This window comes from Dendrobates tinctorius, unplaced genomic scaffold (genome assembly GCF_039654945.1).
Source record: "Dendrobates tinctorius isolate UK_male_01 unplaced genomic scaffold, ASM3965494v1 ptg000057l, whole genome shotgun sequence".
Lineage (NCBI taxonomy): Eukaryota > Metazoa > Chordata > Amphibia > Anura > Dendrobatidae > Dendrobates > Dendrobates tinctorius.
In genome coordinates, this window is record NW_027361725.1 from 586,860 (window position 1) to 605,081 (window position 18,222).

General features: G+C 44.7%; 2 protein-coding genes across 7 annotated transcripts in view; both read right to left on the minus strand.

The window, feature by feature from the left end:
• Positions 1 to 18,222, minus strand: part of LOC141091889 (prostaglandin reductase 2-like) — a 137,582-nt gene that overhangs the window by 91,280 nt on the left and 28,080 nt on the right. For all 6 annotated transcript variants that reach the window (XR_012232610.1, XM_073577648.1, XM_073577647.1 and 3 more), the window contains exons 2-3: positions 14,098 to 14,166; positions 11,800 to 11,918 (exon numbers count right to left, since the gene is read on the minus strand). Coding sequence is in view for 5 of the 6 variants with exons in the window: in XM_073577649.1 (XP_073433750.1) it covers positions 11,800 to 11,918; positions 14,098 to 14,166 (188 nt within the window). In the remaining variant the exon portion in view is untranslated. The remainder of the gene's footprint in view (positions 1 to 11,799; positions 11,919 to 14,097; positions 14,167 to 18,222) is intronic.
• On the minus strand, positions 3,711 to 6,555 carry LOC141091887 (lamina-associated polypeptide 2, isoforms alpha/zeta-like). The gene is made up of 2 exons (XM_073577639.1): positions 4,743 to 6,555; positions 3,711 to 4,648 (listed from the first exon to the last, which is right to left on the minus strand). Exons 1-2 carry the CDS (start codon positions 5,377 to 5,379, stop codon positions 4,170 to 4,172), a joined length of 1,116 nt encoding a protein of 371 aa, XP_073433740.1. The 5' UTR covers positions 5,380 to 6,555; the 3' UTR covers positions 3,711 to 4,169.

Consider the following 18,222-nt stretch of genomic DNA (forward strand, 5'->3'; position numbering starts at 1 on the left):
ATACTCATGCAGTTTTCAATACTTTGGTCAGCACATCCCCGTGCACACAAGGGGCTATGGTGCCAACAAGTGGATTGCCAGGCATGTTTATATGGGCAATGATGGGGAAAGACCTTTCCTACAAACATTCATTCTGAAACCGAACGTTTATTAAATAAAGCCAACTATTTTACTTTCACATATATGTATAATGGGCAAAGCCTACTTTTCTCTTATTTTTTTTTTTTTAGACTCTAACTTTCTGTTTCAGGAAACTCATATATACATCAGCCACATTGAACAGATTCCCACCCTTTCTTTTGTATTGAAGCATCTAATCAGATAGTGCAAAGAGCATTGTGAATGAAGGGGGAGCAGGAGAGCTGTGACATCACCTATCGCGAATGGTGGATCCTAGTGGTGTGTAAAGTGGCGTTACCAATCATTACAACCCTGTCTCTGATGAGAAGAAACCTGCTGAAAACTCCTCCTAAAAAGGACAGACAGTATGAGTATTAGGAGTATAAGGCCACGTTCACAGAGTCAGTATTTGCTCAGTATTTTACATCAGTATTTGTAAGCCAAAATCAGGACTGGAACAAACAAAGGAAAAGTAAAATAGAAACACGTCACCACTTCTGGATTTATCCCCCACTCCTGGATTTGGCTTACAAATACTGAACATGTGAATGTGGCATTGGAAAAAAAAAAAAAAAAAAAACACAGTGGCCACGACAAAAATTGCAAGATTACTAATTTTGGTTTGCTTTCTTTAATGAAAAAATAAAATATTGCCTTTTTTCCCCCAAAATTAAATGTAACACAAAATCCTGATTTAAATAGGTATTTTTCTGATGATGCGACAATGTACCAATACGTATCACACTGTTGTCCATGTTAAAATTGGATCGCACGCCGACAGCACAATGACAAATATTATCCAATAGGGCTGACCTGCTTAGAGGTGAACTACATGGACCATCATGCACTATTCTCATCAATATTTCTGATTAGAATCGCCTATTCAACTCTACGGGTAGGCAAAGAATTATGGCTCCTAAATGGATCATCCGTATTGCATTTCTTTTATTTCTTTTTTTTACAGACATATTGCAATTATTAATATAGGAAACTGTATTTGGTCTTGTATTTTTTTTTAATATTGATGTATAAAAACAGATACCATGCAGATGCAAAAAACGGAGAAGCGGATGATATGGATGGCATACAGATAAATCAAGCGGATTGAAATTATCTGGGGGTTTCTACGAGAAAAAAGCCGGATTACTTACCAGTAATGCTCTTTTAATGAGTCCACGACAGCACCCACTGGAGGTATCGGATCCGCCCATTTGGAACAGGAAACCCTACAGGAAAGATAAAAGGGGCGGTCCGCCTTTCCTCCTCAGTTTTACGTTTCAGAGTACCAGAAGGACCGCCAAGGATTAGGCAATGTTCTCTTATTTTAACATCTTTCTTATCCATTATTTGGTTAATATACTTTAACTATTGATATCCTTAGGGGGGGAAGTGAGCGGGTGCTGTCGTGGATTAAAAGAGCATTACCGGTAAGTAATCCGGCTTTTTACTCTTCGCCACGACAGCACCCACTGGAGAGATTCCAGAGACCATCACCTGGGTGGGACCACCGTGCCAAGGATAGTCCTGCCAAAGCTTAAGTCAGAGGTTGATGAAAGATCAAGTCTGTAGTGGTTATAGAAGGTAGAAGGGGATGACCAAACTGCCGCCTTACATATAGTTTCAATCGGAACATCTCCCTTTTCCGCCCAAGAGGTTGCCATTGCCCTGGTGGAATGCGCCCTGATGTTCCCTGGAGGAGCTTCGTTTTTTGCGGAGTAGGCTAAACGAATGGCCTCTCTGATCCACCGGGAAATGGTGATCTTCGTGACTCCATACCCCTTCTTACAGCCCTGAAATGAAACAAATAGGGCCCTACTCTGCCTCCAACTGTTGGACCTCTCAATACATTTTAGGACAGTTCTTTTGACGTCCAGAGTATGGAACTTCTGCTCTTCCGGAGTAGAGGGATTTTTATAGAAGGTTGGGAGGAGTATCTCCTGAGATCTATGGTATTTTGTTGCCACTTTTGGCAGGTAGGCAGGGTCTGGTTTTAATACTAATCTGTCTTGGTATTCTTGGAAAAAAGGTGGATCTATTGACAAGGCTTGGATATCACCCACTCTTCTAGCTGAGGTTAGTGATACTAAGAGGGCCATTTTAAGTGCTAAGTATTTGAAGGGTATTGTGTCGATCGGCTCAAAGGGGTCTACCGTTAGGGCGTCTAAGACCAGATTTAGATCCCATGTAGGGACGGAGGGTATGTGGATTGGAGCTATTCGTTCACATGCTGTAATAAAACGAGTTATCCACTTGTTGCCTGCTATATTATGGCCATATAGTGCTCCTAATGCCGATATTTGTACTCTCAGTGTATTTACTGCTAAGCCTAAGTCTTTCCCCTTCTGCAGAAATTCCAAGATTGGGATTATCGGAACTTCTGTTGTATGAGGTACTGTATGGAATTGAAGAAATTTTTTCCATATTCTAGTGTAAATATGGGTTGTGGACTGTTTTCTACTTTGTAGTAGTGTAGTAATTAAGGAGTCCGAGAATCCTCTTGTCCTCAATAACTGCCTCTCAAATTCCACGCCGTCAAGTGCAAGCTGAGCACTTGAGGGTGGAAAAAGGGGCCTTGGGAGAGTAGATTGGCAGTCGGAAGGATCCAAGGATCTGTTATTGACATAATCTGCAGCCACGAAAACCACGGTCTTTTTGGCCAGAACGGTGCTAATAAGATTATTCTTGCTTTGTCGTCTCTGATCTACCGAATTACTTGAGGTAGGAGGATCAATGGAGGGAACGCATACGCCAGGTTGAAATTCCATGGAACTAGAAAGGCGTCCAGTATGTCTGGGTGATCTGACGGAGATAGGGAGGCAAATGTTTTTATCTGCCTGTTCTCCCTTGTGGCGAAAAGATCCACCTCGGGTTGTCCCCATGCGGCTACTATGTCCCTGAAGACCTTCCGATTGAGGCACCACTCTCCTTGTCGTAGAGTGTGACGGCTTAGGAAGTCTGCCTTTTGATTGCTCTCGCCTCTGATATGAAGGGCCGAGAGGGACAAAAAATAGTTTTCTGCTAAGTTTAAAATTCTTGCCGCTGAAGACATCAGAGTCTCTGATCGAGTTCCTCCTTGTCTGTTTATCTATGCCACTGTGGTGGTATTGTCCGACAGGATCCTTACATGCTTCTGTTGGAGCTGCGGAAGGAAGTTGTATAGAGCATAGAACACTGCAGTCAGTTCTTTTAAATTAGATGAGTAATCACATTCCTCTTTACTCCACCTTCCCTGATAAAACCCATTCTCCATGTGGGCTCCCCAGCCCTGGGGACTGGCATCGGTGGTTACGATACAGGATGGAACTATAACCCATGGAACTCCTGAACATAAATGGTCATCGTCTAACCACCACTCTAGGGAAGTCAAGACTTCTTGTGACAGGGTTATTTTGCTCTGTAAATGACCACTATGTCGCTTATCCTCCTGGAGGATCTGGTGTTGTAGCGTACGGACATGGTACTGGGCCCACCGGACTGCCGGGGTGCAAGAATTTAGTGATCCTAATAGTGACATTGCTCCTCTTAAGGATACACGTGGTTTATCTATAGCTGCTTGTATTTTTTGTTTTGTGAGGATGATTTTTACCTGGGGTAGTAGACATCTCTGGGTCAAGGAATCTAGTTGAAATCCTAGAAATGTCTGGAGAGATTGCGGATCGAGTCTGGACTTTTGGATATTGATGATCCAGCCAAGGCTCTGAAAAGAGGAGATTGCGTCAGTCACGCGTTCAGTACATTGTTTGACTGAATTCCCAATTACTAGGAAGTCGTCTAGATATGGCACAATTAGTGTGTCCTTTTGGCGAAGGTAGGCCATCACTTCTGCCATCACCTTGGTAAATATTCTTGGTGCCGTGGAAAGCCCGAAGGGCATTGCCGCGTATTGGAAATGATGAATCCTTCCCTCGACTTCCACTGCGACTCTTAGGTATTTCTGGAATCTGTTGTGTATAGGGAGATGATAATAAGCATCTTTTAAATCAATCCCTGCCATTACGCAATTTGGGAAAAGAAGCTTTATAGTGGATCTAATTGATTCCATTTTGAACTTATAATTTTTTTATAAATGAATTTAGCTTCTTTAAATTAATAATGGTTCTAAATGTACCGTCTGGTTTAGACACCAAAAACAGGGGAGAGTAAAAGCCTCTACCCTGTTGTTCCTCAGGGACGTCAACTAAAACTTTTTTAGCTAGCAGGACTCGAATCTCGTCTTCGAGAGCCTTTTGCTGAAGTGAGGAATTAAGGCGAGTTATAACAAAGAACTCATAGGGGATCTGAAGGAATTCAATCTTTATTCCTTCCTTGATTATGTTCAAAATCCATGGGTTTAACGTAATTTGTTCCCACTTGGTAAAAAAAAATTTTAATCTACCCCCAACTGGTGGGTCTAAACTTTTAATTTTTATCTCTCCTATATGTTGGCCCTCTGAAGATGGTACCCTTCTGCTTTTCGTCTTTCGTGGCCCATCTATTCGTTCTGTCCGATTGTCTTCTTCTCCCGAATGGCCGTCTCTTAAAGGTTTTCCTATAAAACGGAATGGGAGAATCACTGAAGGCCTTTTTCCTTTCTTTTGCCTTGGCGAGAATTTCGTCTAAGGCTTTTCCGAAGAGGAACTCACCCTCGCATGGGGTTGCACTAATTTTGGATTTTGACTGTGCATCCCCTTTCCAGCTCTTTATCCACAGCGCGCGTCTGGCGTTATTCACCAGGGCTGCCGACCTTGCTGCCAGTCTTAGGGTGTCCGCTGAAGCGTCTGCCATAAAGGCAGCTGCCCCTCTTATCAACGGGATGGCTGCACGCAGTTTCTCCCTTGACACTCTTTGCTCAATCTGCTGGTCTAATTGATCTAGCCATACCAGCATTGACCTAGCAGTACATGTGCTGGCTATTGCGGGTTTGAATACCCCGGTGGTGGATTCCCAGGACCTTTTGAGCGAAGATTCAGCCTTTCGGTCCAATGGGTCTGCTAACAATCCTGCGTCCTCGACCGGGATCGAGGTTTGTTTGGAAGTGGAGGATATGACAGCGTCCACCTTTGGTATTTTAGTCCATTTTAATAGATCTTCATCAGTGAACGGGTACTTCCGTTTTGAAGCGGATGGGAGAAAACCCCTCTGGTCGTGTTTTTCCCACTCCCTTTTGATGAGATCTTTAATTGCCGGTATCACTGGAAATGATCTCCTCTTTTTCTCTGCCAATCCCGCAAACATAATGTCCTGCGCGGTCTGGGCTCCCCTTTCCTCTTCACACCCCATAGTATTTCTAACCGCTTTTACCAGGTTATATACGCTGTCCAGTGGAAAACATGCGCGTCCTTCCACCTCCGAGGATGATGATGAGGACGTGGATGCGGAGCCTGAGTTTAACTCCTGTTCTTCCTCTGACTCTGAACTAACAATGACCTGTTTTCTATGACTGGACTCTGCGGGAGTGCTGGCGCGGTTGATGGCTTGTATTTCCTCCCTAATTATGGCTCGGATATCCTTAGAAGATATCGTCGACCCCTGCCTGGTCTCTTTAATGCATTGTTTGCAGAGTTTTTTGGGGTAGGAGTCAGGGAGAGGCTCTGAACATAATGCGCATTCTTTATGTTTTGTTTTTCCTTTTTTCTTTGACTGAAGTGGGAGGTCAAAGGTAAAGGGGGGGGGGGGGGGGGAGGAGAGGAGGTTAGCTTAATAGGTAGAGCATATACTTTGCACACTCACCCAGTGAAGCTTAATACCGGTTCGGATGGCTCAGACGGTTTGGATCGGGTTTCTGCTGCCTCGCTCCTGCGGGCAGTCTCTGTCCTGGCGCTGCGGTCCCTGGTGGAGTTGCCCCCAGCTGAATCCCCTGCTGGGGTCTGCGACTCTGCGGGGGACGACATGGTTCCAACGTTGCAGCGCTGTTTTATCTATACACTTATCGTACCCCCGGAAGTCGCCCTGTCACAGGGCGCATGCGCCGCGTCATCGCCATCTTACCCCGGAAGTTCAACCATTACTTCCGGGGTATAGGAGCGTCGGGCGCCGGCCCGCTCCCGCGCCACCGCTACTGACACGCGCGGCTCGCGCGCTCATGGCCTCACCATCCACGCTATACCCCCACCGATGGGGGGGGGGGGATCCCCCGGATGCCAGACCGGCCCGCTCCCTGGTAAGACCGGGCGGCCCTCCCCGGACCCGGCCATTACCACTATGCCACCAGACGAGGGGGGAGCCGTCAAACGGAGTCTCCCCCGACGCTGCTTCCGGACCGCAGCCCCTGCCGTTCCCGAAGAGACCGCACAGGCGGATGCATGGCCCAGGTAAGATCCTGCAGGATCCTGCTCCATTTGGAACAGGAAACCAAAACTGAGGAGGAAAGGCGGACCGCCCCTTTTATCTTTCCTGTAGGGTTTCCTGTTCCAAATGGGCGGATCCGATACCTCCAGTGGGTGCTGTCGTGGCGAAGAGTAAAACAGACGATTTTTCATACGCTCATCTAAACCCGGCTTCCGTGTTCCAATTGGATTTTTTTTTATCACATATCCATCTCACAGGATTTTTTTTTTTTGGCAGGGACTCATGTGCTTCTGACCCTTTCTAAATGAAGTATAGATAGATCTGCATTAAGGGGATACAAAATGGGCAACTGACCAGAGTCTACTGTAGCTCATGTAAATGCAATCATAATGTTTGTGTGTGGTGTGCGGGATGTGAGCATTTGGGGCCCCACTTTAAAGTTTTGCCCAGGGCCCAAAACCGGCCACGAGTACAGACGTAGGAAGACAGCCTGCCAAAAGATATTTCACCTACCAGGTAAACCACTAAGGGCTCAGTCACTTGCGAGAGACTCACATGATTCTTGTGCGTGTCTCTCACATGAAAACCTGGCACTGCCACCGGCACTCGGACCGGAGCGTGCGGCTGCATAGAATACATGTAGCCGCACGCTCCGGTCCGAGTGCCAGCAGCAGTGCCAGGTTTTCATGAGAGAGACTCGCACAAGAATCATGTGAGTCTCTCGCAAGTGAGTATGAGCCCTAACACCCATATTCAGCTCAGGTAACCACGCTCAATGATTAATTACTCCTGACTCCACTATAAACAAGCAGGGCCAATTGAGCATGCATGGTTTTTTTAGGGGTTATTTTATTGGATAGGGTGGGATATGTAGTTGCCATACCCCTCTGGTAATGGGGAAGAAATGATTGTGCATGTTGAACTACAACATGCCCGATCCTTCTTTTGTGTGCTTAGAAGCGATCTTGTACACGGTCTGTAATGTCCGTTCCATTTCAACAGGTAAAGGATCTTTGAGGCTGATTAAGCATGTACAGGAGGCGCATGGATCTAGCCCATCTTGTTTGAAGTTTGCAGGTTTAGAAGTGGTGAAATTCCCACCAGGAGGTGGTGATCACAATAAATTATTATTGCAACGTGAAGCAAGGTGGATTATCAAAACCACTGCACAAGGAGCTTTGGGGTTAAATGATAGATTAGATTATTCTGTGTTCCTATAATATTGCTTTAATATATTTGTTGATAATTTACAAATCAGAAAATTGGATGTATTTTTTGCATTGTTTGTAAAAAAAAATTTTTTGCATTCATTGCTGTTTGTAATTTGAATATGTAAATGTTGTATGGTAATTTTTTGATTACAAGCCTTATAAAAGGATTCGACGTTGTAATTGATGCATCTGGACCTGTTGAAGCATGTGTAATGCGAAACAGCTGTAGTCTTTTTACCTGCATGCTGCTCACGTACCTAGCCCTCATGCTGACCTTGTCCAACTAATTCAATAAAGGACCATGGTTTTTTAACGGATTCCACGAGTGTTTTTTGGCTAAAAACTGAAATATCACATGGTCATAAGTATTTAGACCCTTTGCTCAGTATTGAGAAGCACCCTTTTGAATTAGTACAGCCATGAGTCTTCTTGGAAATGATGCAACAAGTTTTTCACACCTGGATTTGGGGATCCTCTGCCATTCTTCCTTGCAGATCCTCTAAAGTTCCGTCAGGTTGGATGGTGAACATTGGTGGACAGCAATTTTCAGGTCTCTCCAGAGATGCTCAGTTGGGTTCAGGTCAGGGGCTCTGGCTGGACCAGTCAAGAATGGTCACAGACTTGTTCTGAAGCCACTCCTTTGTTATTTTAGATGTGTGCATATGGTCATTGTCATGTTGGAAAGTGAACCTTCTGCCAAGTCTGAGGTCTAGAGCACTCTGGAAGAGGTTTTCATCTAGGAAACCTCTGTACTTGGCCACATTCATGTTTCATTCAATTGCATCTAGTCGTCCTGTCCCTGCAGCTGAAAAACACCCCCATAGCATGATGCTGCCACCACCATGTTTCACTGTTGGGATTGTATTGGGCAGGTGATGAGCAGTGCCTGGTTTTCTCCACACCTACCGCTTAGAATTATCACCAAAAAGGTCTATCTTCGTCTCATCAGATAAGAGAATCTTATTTCTCATAGTCTGGAAGTCCATGAAAAATTCTCACAGTGAACTGCTGTGAAGACAATGAGCTTTAACTGCGGTGACCTCATCACTGGCATTTTCCCACGGTCCAAAGGTCACCGCAGTTCAGCCTGGCTGGAAACACAGCCTCAGTCACGTCACTGAGGCTGCACTCACAGCATCTCATTCACCAGTGGTTCTCAGCCTGGACGATTGCATCTTGGCACCGTCCAGGCTGAAAGCTAATTGTCCCCCAGACATGGATTACGGAGTGGGACAGAAAGACAGACAGGTATAGTATATTGTTGTTTTTTTATTTTACTTTTATTACAAGAGATCAAGTGGATTTGGGCGAGGTCGTAAGTATGGTTTAATTGAGATTATTAAAGGGGTCTGTGTCATTATTTCAATTAAAGGACTTATTCTGGGTGTCTGTTTTCTTACAATGTGACTATGGGGTTAGTAATGGGGGCGTCTTATTGACGCCTCTCCATTACTAACCTTGGGGCTTGATGTCACCTGACAATACAAAGATTACATCAACCCCCACACTATCACCCCATTTGACACCGCTACAGGGCAAGTGGGAAGAGCCGGGCAAAGAGCCAGAATTGGCGCATCTAATAGATGTGCCTTTTCTGGGCAGCTGCGTGCTGCTTAGGCTGGGGGGCCTATATCAATGACCCCTTTGCCAGGTTGAGAACACCAGCCCCCAGCTGTGAGCTTTAGCAAGGCTGGTTGTCAAAAATGGGGGGGACCCCACGCCATTTTTTTAATTTATTTAAATAATTTAAAAAAAAAAAAAAGGCGTGGGGACCCCTCTATTCTTGATAACCAGCCTTGCTGAAGCTGACAGCTGAGGGTTGCAGCCCACAGCTGTGAGTTTTGCCAGGCTGGTTATAGAAAATAAGGGGAACCCACGCCAGGTTTTTCATTCATTTAGTTGTAACGAAGGAGGCGAGTGAGGAATACCCTCATCATGCGCTCCTGCTGTCACTGTTCTTAGCGGCAACAGGTGTAGTTTGATGAGAGTAATAGTCCCAAAAGCCCCCACCTGTTGCCATCGTTCTGACTTTAATAGAACTCTCATCATTCTCTCCTGCTCGTGCCGATCGCCGGCAGAGCAGGAGAGAATTATGACAGCGCCTTCAGCACCTGCTGCCAGGAATAGCACTTACTGTAGCGCTTCTTCCACGGTGCCAATGCGTGTCACAAGGATGACATCAATGTGTGTTCTCCATGTGCGGGACATTTTGCCACCTGTGATGACGGTAAAAAATGGACATGTCAGAGTGTTTTGCCCATGGACACACGGTCCGTGGAAACACACTGACATGTGCACAGACCCATCCATTTGAATGGGTCTACGTGTGTGTCTCCCGTACATTTGAAAACCGTCACCACACGTGCTGGAGATGCCGATGTCTGAAAGAGGCCTCAAGGAGGATCACAAGGAAACGGACAGCATGTGACTTAAATATGAGTGTCTGAGCAAAGGGTCTGAATACTTATGACCATGTGATATTTCAGTTTTTCTTTTTTAATAAATTTGCAAAAATGTCTACATTTCTGTTTTTTTCAGTCACGATGAGGTGCAGAGTGTACATTAATGAGAAATAATGAACTGTCTTGAATTTACCAAATGGCTGCAATGAAACAAAGAGTGAAAAATTAAAAGGGGTCTGAATACTTTCCCTACTCACCGTAAGAAATGAAAATATACAGTATGTATAATGTAGGAGAACGTTAGCTCCAGGCAAAAACAATTCTGCATTCTGATATGCAAATCCAGACATTTCTACTATATGTCTTTACAGGAAAACAAGCTCTAGCCAAAATTGTACTATTCTAAATATGCAAAAAAAAGTGTTTTCACCTTAGGCTAAGTGCACACGTACCGGAACTCTTGCGGAAATTACCGCGAGAATTCCGGAATTCCATTCCGCGGGAAAAATCGCATTTTAAATTCCCGCGATTTTCCCGCGGAAAAACTAGCATTTTGCAAGCGTAATTAGCTTGCAAAATGCTAGCGTTTTCCAAGCGATCTGTAGCATCGCTTGGAGAACTGATTGACAGGTTGGTCACACTCGTCAAACATAGTGTTTGACGAGTGTAACCAACTTTTTACTACTGAGGCCGCCTATGCTGCATCAGTAGTAAAAGATAGAATGTAAAAAAAAATAAAAAATGGTGTTATTCTTACCTTCCGACGTCCCGCGCATCCGTTCCCAGTAATCCTTTGCGAAAATGCCCGCGATGACGTCCGTTCTCACGGGATCGCGATGTCTTGCGGTAATTCGCGATGACGTCGCGCGAATGACCGCGAGACTTCGCGATCCCGCAAGAACGGATGCCATCGCGGGCATTTTCGTAAAGGACTACTGGGACCGGAAGCGTGGAGAGAGGCAGGAATGCTGCGCGGGACGCCGGAAGGTAAAAATAACAATATTATTTATTTTAAATTCTATTTTTTACAGGGATATGGTACCCACAGCCCGGAGGACAGTCTCCTCTCCTCCAGACCGTGGGTACCATCCGCAATTGTTCTGCTTACTTTCCGCATGGTGTGCACAGCCACATGCGGGAAGTAAGCGGAACAATGCATTCCTATGGGTGCGGGATCGCCGCGATTCCGCAAATTAATGAGCATGCTGCGGTTTTTACCGCGAAGCGATTCCGCGGCGGTAAAAACCGCAGCATTAGCACAGCATTGCGGAATCCCATAGGAATGCATGGGATGCTTATTTTTCGCGTTTTCGCGGCAAAACCGCCGCGGAAACGCGAAAAAAAGCCACGTGTGAACTCAGCCTTAGTCTCCAATATATGTTCATCATTCTCTCCACATTTTAGTAAAAAAGACTGATGATGATATACATCTGATTTACTGTATATTAGTATTTATCATCAATAACAATTATCTATATTGTGTTGTTCCTCTTTTACTCCTCCGGGAAATAACCTGACAACTGGGAATATTCATCTTCCCCTGTCGAAGGTGTGGATCCCGAAAAAGCCTGACACGGTAAGAGGACGTTTCACATGGTGACACTCACCCTCTCCATTTGTTTGTATAATTCCATGGGTAATAACAGAGGAACCATACAATGCGGAGTTGTTAGAAAACATATGGGATCGGTTTTATATTTTTGCGCACACAGACTTCAATGGGCAAGTGCATGCGAGGCGATTGGAGCCACACGGGACTGATGGCGACTTCTGTACATAAAGACGCACAGACTGCTCACCAGGTAAGGATCCACAGAAAGGTACAAGGTTTGGGTCATCACTTGTCCATCCATCAGCTCCTCTGTAACATCTGCTTCCTCCAGGCGGAAGTTTTCTGTTACTGGCTCCCCATCATTTCCTGAAGAAAAATACACAACATTGCTAGGTATCAATTCACATTTGCTAAAATCGGTGGCAAGAGGGGCAAAGGCCAAAAAGCGGAGATCTCCTTGGACTATGCATCTTCTTTCAATTTTTTCTTACATTTTATGTAATTTCTGCAACATATTTTCTCAGAAGTGTACATTGCACTGTTCCTCTGTTAATCCTCCTAGGAATGTATAAATAAGTTCAGATCTGGGTGAAGTTTTCCCGCGCCCTAAAGACAGAGCTCCTGCATGTTAAAAAACCATGTAAAGCGTTTCTGCACTGTCAAATCCGGGCCGACAAGCAGGCACTAAAATACCTACCCTATTGGCAAAGAGAAAGGTTACTTCCAGTTATTTCCAGGAAGAATAACAGAGCTCTTAAAAAAAAATCAAAGTTGTAATTTTTTTTTATAGAATATTCAAGGATTTACTAAAATCTAAGAGCGGACAGAAGACAGACATTTGCGCTACACATCCAGCCAGGAGAAACATCTGCCGCTCCGAATTCAGCAGCCGCGGAGATCACTTTCCAGTATGTGCGATTTGTGCGACACAGGTGGTATAGAGATGTGATGCGCTAAATCTAAGCTACACGCCCTATTTATGTGACGCGGACTAAAAATACAGCAGGGTCACAGGTCAGCACAGGTCACTTTCACACTGTTCACTAAAGTTTGGCGCTTGGTTCTGACACTGAAAACTGTAACCAGTGTCACAACATTTACATTTACTTTTTTTATGTATCCATTTTGAAAAAAGGGTGCATAAAAAAAAGAGCAAAACAGATGCAACGTATATGTAAAGAGAATGGAGAAACTGTGTGTGGCATTGTACAGTCTCCAGCAAGTAGCTCATGATTGCACTGTGGTATGACTGTGTGCATACTCCGTCTCCTGTGATATCACCATGTGCATGATGACTGGACTGTAAATTCATTGACACAATTATTCCCTTTACTGTGGCACCACCATGTACAATGTGTTCTAGTGTTAATCTGACAGCACTGTGTGAATTATCGCATCATGATGACCATTCTGTGCATAATTTAGTAAAGACCCTTAGCACAGAACAGAGAGCAAAGTAACTATAATTTCAGGCATTAAAATGGTTTTCTGGTTTCAGAAAACTCCTCTTCCCCGACAGCAGTTAAAAAAAAAAAAAAAAAAAAAAAAAGTTTTACTCACCCTCTCTATGGCCAGCACTGAGTCTCCGCAAGCTGGCAGAACTGCAGCCAATCAGTGAGCTCAGCAGCCTCTCCCAAACCGACAGCAGAACAGCAGCCGTGCCATCAATACTACAGGCAATGCTAGACACCAGGAGAAGTGGTGGAGACTCGGCGCTGGACTCAGGGAGGGAAAGCACAGATTGTCTTTTTTCAAACAAACAGTAGCCGGAGGAGAGGAGGTTTCCAAAACTGGAAAATCCCTTTAGTGGTGCAATCATCGTGAAGTGGGCCCTATTCACACACGGGATTGACCAAGTTAAAAGAGAATCTGTCAGAAGGTTTAATCTGAGAGCAGCATAATGTAGGGTCAAAAGGCTGGATTACAGATATACGTCACTTACTATGCTGTGTGCTGTAGTTCAAGACAGTGTTTTATATGCAGGAAATGATCATTCGAGGACTAGATATCAAGTGCAGAGTAGTCCAGCTAACCTGTTTAACCCCGCCCTCTCCACTGACTGGCAGCTTGCTGACAATGTACACAAGAAGCAGCCAATCAGCGATGTGGGCAGGGTTATACACAGCTCAACATTTAGAGCTCTGCTAGATCTACAGCAAAAAACAAACAAACAGGGATTGTATCAAAACTGCACCAAGCAGCCCAGTAAGCGACACATCGCTGGAATCAGGCTCTCTTCCCCTACATCAGAGCACGTAGCAGAAACCTGCTGATAGGTTCCCTTTATAATGTAGGTTTTCTTGTTCCTGACTTATCTGGTCACCCAGAGGCGATCCATCAACTGTCTCTCTGGTTCTCCCATCAGTTAGAGTGAAGTTATCTTCTCTGTTCCATGTATTGCACACATATCAGCTTCCTTAGATCTAGCCTCCTACTCCTGCAGTACATCCCTGAATGACTCTGGTCATCTTCTTGCGCCTATTGATGCCAAGCGCTGATCATTCTAACTTTTGTATTAAAGTAGGCAAAAAGTAAAATCACCTACCGGGCCGAGACGCCAGCACCATCCTCTTAACCTTCATGCTGCCAGTTCTTTTGTATCCGGTGTGTATTTCTGTGCATAAGAAACATAAAAACAAAGACAAGCTTTAGGATGCAACAAGTCATTTTCAGTAGATCGTTTACAAACATATGGACAATTACCACAAATATGATAAAATAATAATAAAACTCACATATACATATATAACCTCTACATATTAATAGGAAACTGTCAGTAAAATCACTCCCCCTAAACCGTGCATATGGACATGTAGGTCGGTGAGAGATAAACACGTTGGCACCTTTATAATCGCTATTCATTGCCTGAATCCAGAGTAATGCACCACTTTTATATGTAAATGAGTTAAGAGCTTTGTCCTGCCCAGAGCACTTAACAAGAGTCTGCCTCCTGAGGTTATTTCCATCCTTAGAGTCTCCCTCTCTATGAGACATAAAGCTCACTGATGTCAGGAGCTGGCCAGGACATCTAGCGCCTGCGTAGATAACCGCTTTCCTCGCTTCTGCACACTAGCCTGCTGAGGGCACTGGCATCAAGACTACTGCGCATGCGCTGCCAAGCGACGCTGTACACACGGAAGAAGAGCACTGAGGACACTTAGTACTTCCAGGTGTACGGAGGGTCGGGGCGGTGCATGCACAGTACGCTGAAGTTTCTAGCAGTGCTCCTTACTGCGCAGAATTAAGACGAGCAGTGACCTACGCAGGCGCTAGATGTCACAGACTTCATCTATCGAGAAAGGGAGGCCTAAGCTTGGAAAAAACCTTTGGAGGCAGAGTTCTCTTAAGTGCTCTTGGTGGGACCAAACACCTAACCCGTCATTTGCATTTTGAAAGAAAACTCTGATTACAGCGATGTGTCACTGGGCTGCTTGCTGCAGTTTTGATAAAAATCCCTGTTTTCTCTGCTGCAGATCTAGCAGTTCTCTGAATGTTGAGCTCTGTATAACCACGCCCATAACACTGATTGGCAGGTTTCTGTGTACACTGTGCATATAAAAAACCTCAGTATTAAAATGTTCAGGGTTCAAAAATCAAAACCGGAAAGCACCAAAGTACAAAAAAAACCTTTAAAATTTAGCTTTTAATAGAATCATTAAAACCACCCATAAATTGGACAAAACCCATATATAGAGGGGGTCAGAGGTCAGTCACTCATATCAGCAATTCATAGTGGAGACAAAAATATATACATATGCAGGGGCAAAAAAAAAAAAAAAAATCTATAATGCCCTAATGGGCCCTAAAATGACCCTTCCTGACCGTGGAGGTTGGCACCCTAGTTGTAGACGATGTGGCGCCCCCGCTCAACGTCGGCGTCCCTAATTACGCCGTAGACCACCCTATACAAAAAAGGACACAAAAATAAAATACACACACCTACAATCCCGAACAAACAAAAGTGAAGAGACAAATAGTCTCAATTACGAGTGCTACAGTGCTGTAAACCTTATCTCGTAGTAAAAAATACAGTCTTTTCTCCAAGTTAGAAAAATTGCAGCCTTAATATGACTTATCTTGTAGTCAAAAAGACAGCAGGCCGCAGTAGACAGAAATTTAGGCTTAATACCCTATTCAAAATTGGTAAAAAACGTCTACATAGGGAAAAATATTAGATAATGCAGCTCCAATAGGACTTGCCTGGTAGTAAATAACCAGCTGCAATAAATTATTCCCCAAGTTTTAATCCCCCTCAATCTGTGAAGGGGACTGAAACGCAACAGCACAAATAACACAGGTGTACCAAGCGCAGGATGCACATTTCAGAATGAAAAATACTGCATATATCCAATGGCAGGGAAAAAATACTTGAATGTTAGAACAAGTAAACTTCTCTGTATAATATCAATTGTTGTAGACAACAGAGGTATGCCGTCACCCGGTTTTCTATGCAACAGAAACAACAGGTGGCAACAATGAATAATAGCCCCTATAAATATTATCGTCGCCAAAGCAGAGACAAGCATAATGTTATGCATAGGCCATGCAGTGTATCTTGCTAAATAATAACAGGTTTCTCAATACATCTGTTCTATCATAAGGTACACAATTTTCCGTAAGCGTCCATTAGTAATCAATCTATAAAGTGCAATGTGCAATAGAGGTACTTATCAGCCATTCATGATGAAAGCAAAACCCAAAGCGTTTCCCCCTTAGGATAGATGAGGGTTCATCAGGGGTATCCTCGCCCCTGGCCGTCCGGTCAGTGCGGCTTGCTCAGGGCATGTTCATCGCTCTCATTTGAAACTTCAGAGTCAGTTGTAGAACGCCCACTTCCGGTCCATTAGTTGTCAAAGTGGAGGTCAAATGGAGCGCAGTCTGCGTTCCACAGAATGGAAGCATGTCATGAAGGGGAAGGGCAAGAAGGCTGAATAGCGTCCATAATAAATTACATGCCCGCATGGCGTCAGGGCAGAAGTATGTAATACAGGGGAGGGGCGAAAGGGATGAATAGCGTCCATAGAGACATACCCAGTTAATGTGAGGGCGGAAGTGTGTCATAACAGGGAGGGACATGGGAGCTAAATAACCTCAATGCAAAATTACATGCCTGCGTGACATCAGGCTAAAAGTCCATCCCAGGGAGAACTCAATAGCTCCACACAAAATTACATGCCTGCACGACATCAGACTAAGGCTATGTGCACACGCTGCGGATTCTGCTGCGGTTCCGCAGCGTTTTTGGCCCTGCGGAACTGCAACAGTTCCGCAGACATGGTACAGTACCATTGAAACGAAAAGGAGCAGCATCCAATCCAGGTGAGAAATATATAAATTTATTCAGCCATGATAAAATGCAACGTTTCAACCACCAAGTGGTCTTTTTCAAGCATACACAGTAATGGAAAGGGCGGTCTTTATATAGGCCCAAAAAACCAATCAACAAAATGGAATCGCCCACCACCCAAAACAACAACAGTAATACATATAAATACAAAATACAATAACATACATTGTACAAAAAAATGATAATGTGTACAAAACATCATTTTAAAAAAAGGGACAAATGTAATCATGCCGCAGTATAAAGAAAATAGAGCCAATCACTTTCCTATCATAGCCAATCATCAGATGGCATCCTCTGTTGTCCTAACAACCCCCAACCAATAGATCACAAGCTGACAACTAGTGTTATCAGTAAAGTCACACTAAAGGCCCTTTTACATTTAGCGATGCACCAGCGATCCAACCAGCGATCCGACCCGGTCAGGATCGCTGGTGCATCGCTAAATGATCGCTAGTGAGCTTTCATACAGAAAGATCTCACAGCGATGCAGCAGCGACGCAGCGCACGATACTTACCTTTCACACACAGCGATCCTGCATCCTCCCGCCCGCGTCCACACGTCGCTCGTCGTCACAGCAGGAAGTCTCAGCAGGAAGCAGACGACGAGAAATGGAGCCGGACATTCTCGCGCGATCAGCGATGAACAGCGGGGGAGCCGGTCGTTGGTAAGTATCACACATAGCGATATCGCTAGCAATATCGCTATAACGTCACAAAACCAGTGACGTTTTAGCGATATTGCTAGCGATATCGCTTAGTGTAAAACCCCCTATAGCCAATTACAGCACCTCCTTGGAATCTGCGCCAAATTCAATAGCCTATAGTAGTTACCAACACATTACCTAATGCTCCCAGTATTCACGAATCCCCATCAATCTAGCAGAAGCGATGGAAGACGTCAGAGGCTTAGCATCAGCAATCGCGACCCAGGAGTCAAAATCCCGCGACACCATGTCATCAGACGCCCGCGCATGCGCATCGGCGCCAAGAGACCTCACTGGTGTCCACTCTATACACAAACATCGCGATGTCACGCTATTCAAGTCTCGCGCTTGCGCAATCGCGCATCGGGAATACCATGGCGACCACAATGTCAACCAAGTTTGCCGCGCCTGCGTAGAGGCGCGCAACGTATGTAACATGGTACATAGTACAGTACCATGTTACCCTATGGGTTTTAAAAACCGCTGTGCTCACGCTGTGGTTTTTTCCGTGCGGTTTTGCTGCGGTTTATAAGCCGCAGCATGTCAATTGTTTCTGCGGATTCCGCTGCGGTTTCACGCCTTTAAACATAGTAGAGGTCTAAAACCGCAGGTCACTTTA